This window comes from Artibeus jamaicensis, unplaced genomic scaffold (assembly GCF_021234435.1).
Source record: "Artibeus jamaicensis isolate MK-2021 breed Jamaican fruit bat unplaced genomic scaffold, CSHL_Jam_final contig_585, whole genome shotgun sequence".
Lineage (NCBI taxonomy): Eukaryota > Metazoa > Chordata > Mammalia > Chiroptera > Phyllostomidae > Artibeus > Artibeus jamaicensis.
Genome location: NW_026521894.1, coordinates 18,968,101 through 18,978,188, shown reverse-complemented (window position 1 = coordinate 18,978,188; position 10,088 = coordinate 18,968,101). Strand labels below are relative to the sequence as shown.

Below are 10,088 nucleotides of genomic sequence, written 5' to 3'. Positions count from 1 at the left end.
TTTTTTTTAACACAAAAAAGCAAAATTTAGCCAGAAATCAAAGAGCAACCAAGAACATCATAAAATTAACCAAAATGTAAAGGGGTATTTGTATGTTGCTACTTCCTCCCTAGCACACTTTTCAACTTCTGCAAACATATTTTCAGGTAAAGCCTCTACACCTATTATATTCGATCCTTTGTTTATGGCCTGGTGACTTCTTTCTCCTGTAGAAAACTGCATTCTTAATAGGTAGCAACATTAACATTTTCCTGATCTTTCATAATGCCGATTTCTCGAGAAACGGTTCGATTGTTAAGAAAACCCTATCAATTCCGCTATGACTTTGCACTCAGCCACACCCAAAACGACCACGCACGGTACCTGAACTTTGGTTTTTCTCCTTATCAATGCAAGACAGCCGCTCTCCAACACAGTAGGTCTTCAAGCACAAAGATTAAATTAAAATGTGCTTACATTGTTTATTTTTAAAGTAATTTAAAATACAGTGTAAATATACATCAAAGATATTGTGGCAATTTAGATTAGGAATAACATGAGGGTATTTACATGTTTGTATATGTATGTGTGTGTATGTATACACACGCACAAAGTGCAGATAAATACAGAAACACTACAAAATAAACAAAAATTCCAATATGATAATTTACTGACAATCACTTTCATCATATTTAATACTTTACTTGTCATGTTAATGGCTGCAAAGAAACTCCTAGTACTGAAATATGGCATCTAGATATTAAACTTTTACATAAACTATAGTACCTCAAACTTTAACAGTACATAAATAGAATTCTGAATTTAAAAAACAGTTGTCTTCCCTGACAAACTCCCTATTTATTTGTACAGGTTTTAGCTCAGAGTTCAAGAAGACTCTTGAAATCACAGCTCTCAACATGTGGCACTGTCTCCGACTTTAAGCATAAATTGAGTGTAGGCAGTGGGCTTCGTAGAAAAAGACATGACTGTGGATACAGAGGCAGATACAAAATCTGTAACAATGCTGCTGCATTCAGAACAATGCACATTTTAATCTAAGAGACCGGGGGTGTTCAAGGAAAACCTAGGGTGCTCTGAACCCTGGGAGGGTAGAGACCGTGGGAAATACTGCTGAGGCAGATAAAAGGGAGATGGTTTCTAATCAGGGTGGTCTTGGCACCTGCAGCCCCATGCACCTCCAACACTTACTTCAGCTCCTCATGTAGCCTGTGCACGAGCATCTGGGATGATGGAGGATTATCGACACTGTATAATTGCAAATGGCCCCTGCCTTTTGGGACTCCTCAGTAAACTCGCAGACTCCATCTCTCCCAGGAGCACCGAGAAGTATTCAGCTCTGAACTTGGCATCTTTCTCATGAGTGCCAGGGGGAGAAGTGATGACCTGCCTATGGGACCCCTACCTCATACAACTGTTTTTGAACATTGGCCTGGAATGTGCAGGTCAGTTTTCTGCCAATGGCTTGTTCCGGGGGCTATCAATGTTCTCATTTGAGAGTCCTTATTTAAAAGAGTGGATGCAGCTGCCTAAAAAATGAAAAGTCCTATTTACTGATCTGATCCTCTAAAAGTCCATGCCATTCATAAGCCTGAGTTTGTACAAGGTTCACTACCAAGCAGAACCTGCACAGCTGAAGCAGGAAGACATTACTGACAATGGATGGATCCAATGACTGTGTTTAGGAGAGTGAGACCAGTTGAGTTAAGCCTCACTAAGTCTAAATCAAACACCTGATTTAAGTCTGTGGCTCAACAGGAAACAGCCAGCATGTGTACTATTCAGAACAGTTAACCTCATTTGTAAAATGCGTTTGATTTTTGGAAAGTAACCAAAAAAAGTAGGAGACAAAAATTAGACAGCAATTTCCACCCTAAATGAAAAACATTAGTCAAGAGCAAAATAACTTCTGAGCAATCGTCAAGTTTCTGTTTTATTTTCCTTTACCAGGATATATATATATATTTTGGGGGGTCCCATCCAGTGTTTTTGGCACAGAGTAAACAGCTGCAAATTCTAAATATACTGTAAAACCAAAGACCAAAATTTGTTCCTGAATTGCTCTACCTCTAACTTCAGTCAATGAAGTATAACCAAATTGGGTTCCTAAAGGCTGGCAAAAGCATCCTGAATACATAATTTAGGGGGTTCACTACGAACTGACGTTGTTGGCAGAAAGGCCCTATAGAAGCCCTCAGCAGTAGCAGCATCCATGTGGATGGTGTCCTTTCTCACAGGAGACACAGACCTGAAGAACGAGGCTGGGAGTGAGGTTAACAGGGTGCCAGCTTCCCAGGACTAAGGTGCCAGGGTTTATTTGCCTTACAACACAGTGGAAATTTAGAAAGTATGCCACAATAGGTAAAAGCAACTATCTAGAATAAGAATGAAAGTCATTATGTATCTCCGTTTTTCCTGTTTGGGAACCTGGATTGTTCAGGATTGTAAGGTACCTAATTTTTTGTTTCTCCACCACCCCTGAAAGAGCCAGCAATCAAGCCATTGTTGAGAAACCTGGTTACGCTCATTCATATTTGAAAGCAGACTGCCGATGCAATTAGCAAAAGCACTCACATCAAACAAGGAGAAAGCACTTCCTCATACTTCATGGACTTTACAGGAATACAAACACTATTTTACTGTTCAGACATATATATTCACATAACACAACAGAAAAAGCCTTCAGGTGATAGACTAATTTCGTTAAACTTGGTAGTTATGGTACAACAAGAGTCACCTGTTAAATACGTAAGTGTTTTGTTCTTGGGGATGCGTTCACATAACACAAGACGATGACTCAGCAATCTCATCTTCATACTGGTGATACTGCAAGCAATGACTGGGTGTCCACACTGTATGTTTGTATGGTGTGGATGTAGCAATTCTAACATAACTTCATGTCCCTGGAAAGCTGAGGTTTCACTATCGAAATGCTGTTACAATTTTGAATGTGACCTTCCAATAATTGGCATTACTTTCTTGTGTAATTAATATTGTGATTCAGAGCACACACCTTGATTTTCCCAAATCTCATAAATACTTTGTCCGAAGGAAATTTATTTCTTGAGAAAAGCAGCTTTAGTCTATCTCCAATACATGACCATGACTTGCTTATATGTGTAATTGTTATGAGGAACAAACAAAGCACCACTCTCCCAAGTCTTATAGATGAAAACTTCAAATAAAAACACAGTTTGAAGAAGCACTTTTGTAGCTTGTTTAAAAAAAGAAGGACTACAGCAAGTACTGCTACAAGATACGCCTCACCAGGAGAAAGAGAGCTTCCCACCCACAGGGTTTACAGCAAAAGCTCGAATTTCTGACTGAGCATCAGGGGAATGAGCTCACAGATAGATCAAAGGCAGGAACACTCTGGTCTGTGTTAAAATAAAATGAAAGGTGAGATTTCCTTATGCAGCAGCAAGTAAAGCAGAATTCTGAATCTCCTTTTGGAGTCAAGTTGGTCTTGGACAGAAAATCAATGTGCTTTAAGAGGTTCTAACCTGGTAGGATGCCAGACAATGGCAGAGTGCTTAAACGGAGCATTGTGTAGACTAAGGGACTGGTACACTGGAAAGACAGCCTTCTGTTCCAGCAGAAGGTAGTCAAGGGTGTCAGCAATGCTCGTATCACTTGTAACGGCCACCAAGGATCCAGACATCAACGAGCTCTAGTGACCCCCCATTGTCATGCACAAAAAAGAACAGCAGGAGACAGAGGAAAAAAAGTATATCAGGTTTTTTCATTATATTACTAATTTTTATAACATTAAATATTTTTGTTCCAATGCACTGATATCTGGTTCCGGTTGTGACTTCACCTATTATTATTCTCTTTATTTTAAAATTCTATGCTATTATTACATTTTGAATTTTAAAAGCATAAATGCTCCAAGGCATAGTTGTGTATGCTTGTGTGTGAGAATGTATCATCTATTAACGCTAAAAACATGAACTTAAAGTAGAAGAGATTGAAATGACAAATTATAAGATCACAGAGAAAGAGTCTGATACAGTCAATACCTGAGTCTGCACGGTGGAGAACTGGGAAGTAACTTTGACACAGAGCCTCGTGGGCCGGCGCTGGGCTGTGAAAGGGCCGGTGGCCAGCTCTTTGGAATCTCGAGGAGAAAGGCTCTTTGCCACATGCAAATAGTTATAGAAATAACACTAGAATTATGGAAATAATAGAAATAGTGGTTGGTGCGTGACCAGATGTCGATGATATATATTAATGGGCAGCAAATTTCTATCCTCTACAAATTCAGTGAAATCCCTAGTAAAGGCTGTAAATTGAATGGCATTTAACAAAATCATGTACATACTGTATTCCTCTAAAAATGATAAAACCATTTTACAAGTTTGTGGTTTAAATAACTTAAGAATCCTGTGCCTTTATGTTTAAATTCTGTTTAAGCATAGACTTTAGAAGGCGTAGCTTCTCTACCAGTGTCTTAAAACTTCCCTATCATTTGTAAAGAAGTTCTCTTTAGCCAAAATTAGGTGTTAACAAAATCCTTTGACACTTCAGTGTTACAAGTAGAATTTAAGTAGTATGCCTGGATATTATACTTTTACAGTTTCCCTCTTATGGTGATTATACTTTTGTGATGCCATTATAATGTGACTAGCAGATGATATGTGCATATCATTCATCAGTATTCATAGGTTAACATAGTAAAATTTCATAAACCCCCCAAAGATAAAAGGGTACTTTTACACACTCTCTGAGCCAAGGGTCAGCAAACCAAGACCCACAAGTCACACTCAACCTGCTGCTACCTGCTTTAGTGTGATCCATCAGCTGAAACGGCTTTTCCGTTTTTAAATGGATTTTAAAAAGTCAAAGAAGACTATTTCGAGTCTCATAATGATAAGACCTTCAGATTTCAGGGTCCCTACAGAAAGCTGCACTGGCGCACAGACACGCTCATCTGTTTCTTTCTGTCTATGGCTGCTCCCTGCACGAAGGCTGAGATACGGATGTGATGGAGCCACGGGGCTTGCAAAGGACGGAGTGTTTACTAGGAGGCCTTCACAGAAAGTCTGCTGCTCCCTGCTCACAGCCAATGGCAGGTGTCTGGAATTCTGGGCGGAGTGTTTCAAGTGCACTCAGTGTATGACTTAATTCGGCTTCATTTACAGACATCACACATCATATACATCATTACCTTTGCATATCATCATCTACTTGGTAAACAAAAATAGTTACATTAAAAAAAAAAAACTTATTTCCTTGAAATGTTTAGGACCAGCAAAATAATCATATATAAGAATAGTATACTTTTAAGAAAGAATAGTAAATGAACAATTTCAATACATTTTTAAGTAATGATTTCAAGATTCCTCAGAGAATGCCAGACAGCTAAGGACAGACTCCAAAATCCTTACATCAGATTTCTAGTTTTCAAATTTCTGGGCAATCGTATTTCTACAGTATTTGAGATTCTCAATGGTTATGAAGGAGACATGTAGAGAGTTACTTATCAAAAAGAAAGATACTTTAAAATAAGAAACCGGCCAAAAAAAAATACAAAGAATGGCAAACAATTTAAACTTCTCTTCTCATTTTCCGTTACTAGGGAGCTACGTAGCCTGTTGGTGCGGGACTTGATGGAAATGGTCTGTTTTCATTCAGTGGGCTGATCTGTGTCAGATAAAATCACAGCACTTCTTATTTGTCACCATGGATACCATGAAGATACTGCCATCCGCTAACTAATATTAGAGGAAGACAACGTAATTTTCTGGGACTAGTCCTGTTTTGCCTTCATAAGTCGCCTTCAACCATCCTGGTTCCACTGATGGGTACACTGGAAAAATAAAAAGTTAATGTCACTCAAAGAACATTAGCTTCAAATAATTATATACACAAATAGGCAAGAATCCACATCAGACTGCATGCATCCACTCGTCAAGACAACGTCACAGCACCTTGAAAGCTGGAAATGTCCTCTATATTCATATAATCGATCAGTCAGCCACTTTCTCACATCCTCCCTGCACCCTCGATTCTGCCCCACCTTGTTCCCGCCCCCATACACCAGGGAGTAAACCGGAGGCCAGAGGAATCTGGTGTGTTCACTTGTGGAGGCCAGGGGAGGCAAAGTCTGAACTAGGTTCTGAGTCCCCCGGCTTCCACTTTAGACTCTCATGGACACACTTCCTTCAGGGGAGGCAGTGGGTACACCTACCGTTGGAAAATATCGCCCCCTGGGGGAAGGAGAGCTCATGGCTGTGTTCGGCTTTACAGGAGTACATGGCTTTGGCTTGGCTGAAAAGGCAAAAGACAGTTTGGAAAAACCACAACATTAAAAAAAATGCATTTATATTCAAATTATTCTTAAAAATGACATGTTTTTCCTTGTAATCGGAGTATCACATGCAAATGTAAGTCTGAGAAGCGCATGTCTCACGAACTGCACACACACGTGCAATCAGACCACACCAGCAGCGGCCCAAAAGCCCGTCTCACGTTTCCAGGTGGTGCCTGCAAGGGTAACCACCTGCCTTACAGCAAACAGCCTGAGTTGGTTTTAAAGGATGCTATTATTTAATTGTTGGTAGATATGCTGTTTTCGCATCACATATTGAGGGTCATAGGTACCATAAAACATGTTTTTCCACTTTAGTTTCAGACTACCAGAGGTGAGATCCGAATGTCTACAAGGTACAGTAAATGAGTTAAGTAAGCATGATGGGTCAGTTGAGGACAGGTGGTGACCGATTACAACCTCACTGTCAGGAGGAAGATGGGACAGATAGAGGCTTTGGAAACCAGGGATCCATCTATTTCTTAGGAAGGGAAGCCAATACTCAGCTCTGGCATGTGTACCATATGGGAGTTTGGGCTCGATATAGCCAGATTGGCTGGTTTTCTAAGAGAAGCCAGAATCTCAGAGTCTTATAGGAGTGCTATTAAAAACATTTGAGCCAACACGAAAAAGGCCATCATCTGAGGCCGCCAATCAAGTTATCAGTCAAGTCACCTTTACTGTGCAACAGCCGCACACCTTGGTGAGAGGTGGAACTCCTCCTGACTCCACCTACTTCTCACCGTCTCTACCACCACCAGACTGCCAGCCAAAACCAGTGCTGGTGTGACTCACTGAATGGCTTCCTACCATCCTAAATCCTCTAAGCTCCCTCCTCCTGTCTTTGTCCCCTTGCAATACATTCTTCACAGAGCAGCCAGGACAGTTTGAAAAAGGTTCTGACGATCACGTCATTTCCCCGATAACAAGCCCTCCACTGGTTTCCAACTCTAGCTCCAACCCACACAGTCAGGTGCCCAGCGGCTCTCCAGCTTCGGTGGTGCCTGCCTCTGCCCACCTGCTGTACCCCAGTCCCACCTGCCCTGCTGCTCCTCCTCCAACATGCCAAACTCATTCCACCTCAGGGCCAGCCGAGTCCTTGCTCTGAGGTGCTTTCCTCTTGAATCTTGCATGGTTCTGTACATCTAGTTTATCTCAAATTTCCTGAGCTTTGCTGAAGGTCATGTCTTCCCTGACCACACACTCTGAAAATAGCTGCCCGGGCATTTATCACACCCTCCTAAGTCTGCGTGGTACTAATATCTCTTATTCTTTTGTTATTTTATTATTTCTGTTATCTTCTCTCCTAATCAAAATGTATCCTCCATGAATGATGCTAGATGCCTAGTAGTAACTCAGTAAGTATTTCCTGAATAAGTGAGTAGAAAAAAAAGGGGGTGGATGCTCTGATGCTCTGGGCTCTTTTTCTATGCGATGAGTCCTTTAAACATTCAAGGCACCTTGTCTTTCCTTTCAGTCCCGGTACTGAATCTGCAAACAAGCAGCACCAGTGTTTGCCACTGTAGATCTCTCAAAGGACCGAGGTTACGTTATTTCACTTTCCGGTTGGAGCTGGACCCAATGTCTCATCTCCACGTTCCCAGAGCGAGGCGAGGTCCCTTAAACCAGGGTCCTCGAATGTCATCTGAAGATTGGAAAGCTTACGGAGGAGAAGTCTGCTTCCACACTCTCAGAAAGGTCGCCGGGGAGCCTGCAGGAGTCGGGTTTGGGAAGGTCCACTAGCCCGCTTTCCTATGAAACGCGGTTTAAGGAAGAACTGAGGGAGAGGAGGCACCCACTGAAAGACGAGGCTTTACACTAAAGAAGAGCTGCGCAGGCGCGTCTGTGTGCGCACGCGCGTGTGCACCTGGGTGTGTGGGTTGACATGCGTGGGAGGTGGGGGCGGAGGATGCTACCAAGTTCTGAAGACTTCTAAGAATCAGATGGTAGTATTCTTAAGTAGAAAAAATACTAGTTTTATTCTTATACATCTTCTAGTTAAATGTAATAATTTAATCCGGTATCTGATGATTGATAGTTGCATAGCTATTTCTCTAAAAATATGTAAAGATTTTTAAAAAAATATTTTATTTATTCATTTTTAGAGAGAGGGGAAAGGAAAGAGAAAGAGAAGGAGAGAAACATCCATGTGCAGCTGCTTGTCACCCATCCACCCCAAACTGGGGACCTGGCCTGCAACCCAGGCATGTGCACTGACTGGGAATCAAACTGGCAACCCTTTGGTCTGTAGGCAGACCTGTGCTCAATCCACTGAACAACACCGGCCAGGGACTAAAGATTTTTTAAGAATTCACATTTCCAGCCCTGGCTGGTGTGGCTCAGTGGATTGAGCACCGGCCTGCAAACCAAAGGGTCACTGGTTCGATTCCCAGTCAGCGCACATGCCTGGGTTGCAGGCAAGGTCCCTCCCTGGTGCAGGGCACACAAGAGACAACCACTTATTGATGTTTCTCTCCTCTTTCTCCTTCCCTTCCTCTCTGTCTAAAAATAAGTAAAATAAAATAAATAGTATTTGCATTTCCTAACAGCAACAATTTCCTCCAATAAACATTGTTTTATTGTTTTGAATCCTTAAAATAGATATAAAGGAAACGATTTCCATAGTTATAGAAATGATAAAAATATCATTGTTCATACAATGACATGATTTTTGAAATTGCACTAAGGCAATTAAACTATTTTTATTAATATTTCAGACATGAAAGTTCTCTATATAGTATTTTATAAGATTATGTGGCGAGGAGGCAAGTAGAATAATTGTATCACTAAATAAATAGATATCATTAAAAGTGTCAAAAATACGCAGCAAAAAAAAAACCTCTGTCATAACGTTTCAATTGTCTGTGCCTGTGTCTAGACAGGTGTAATTTTCTTCTGCTGCGCTCTGTGAGTACAGGTGTTAAGTCCGCAGAGCCCTGGATGATTTAATGCAGACTTCAGGGGCACTGGTCTCCTCTCCAGGTGCTAATGCTTCCCCTTTTCCTGCCTTGCTGTGCTGAGGAGGTGAAAATTACACTGTCGCCTATCGAGCCTCTCTTCAGAAGATTCTAATGTGCTTCAGGAAGGATTTTGAAAATCCTGCTTCTCACTGCATGGGAGAGTAAGGTGATGATAACATTTACTGTCCTGAGAGCCATTTCGCCCCTTACGTATGGAGGATGATGTGACCACAAGCCCCATTCCCATGCTAAATGCTGCCTGATGCTGATGAGTGGACTTACAAAGGTTTCATAGGGTCTCTGTGCAAAATCTGCAACAGTGGAGCACAAGCAAAATAAAAAAGTGACTGGATCACAATGGATGCAATGTTTTCTGGAGAGCCAGTTAACGATGATAAACACACACACACACACACACACACACACACACACACACACACTCTCTCTCTCTCTCTCACATTTCCTGCGTGCCGAGAATTTCACTGCTGAAGGCAGTATAAAAGCACACAGATAATATTTTCTAAAATCCTAAAGAAGTAGCCTGTGTCTCAGAGGCTGCAACCGCTGTTCTCCTCTAACGGCCTCCTTGACAGTTTAGCGGCTTCTGCAACGTTGACTGGGCCTGCTCCTCCTGGTCATTCCTTCACTTTGTCCTTGGACAGAACATTAAACTAAATCATTCCCCAAAGACCAATCAATGCTCAAACGTTTTTCCTTTTCACTCAAAAAGCCCCACCTTCATCGATGCAGAATAACTGCTGTGAACAAGTTCCTCAAATGGTGAACTCCACGCGGTCTCCTGGTTGCGCGGTCTCCTG

At 41.5% G+C, this 10,088-nt stretch overlaps 1 protein-coding gene across 1 annotated transcript in view; it reads right to left on the bottom strand.

Moving 5' to 3' along the window:
* Positions 1-466: 466 nt before the first annotated feature.
* ARHGAP42 (Rho GTPase activating protein 42) overlaps positions 467-10,088 on the bottom strand; it is a 256,582-nt gene continuing 246,960 nt past the window's right edge. Inside the window, exons 23-24 of the mRNA XM_053670414.1 lie at positions 6,191-6,270; positions 467-5,809 (exon numbers count right to left, since the gene is read on the bottom strand). Of these exons, the coding sequence (XP_053526389.1) occupies positions 5,721-5,809; positions 6,191-6,270 (169 nt within the window). The 3' untranslated portion in view covers positions 467-5,720. The remainder of the gene's footprint in view (positions 5,810-6,190; positions 6,271-10,088) is intronic.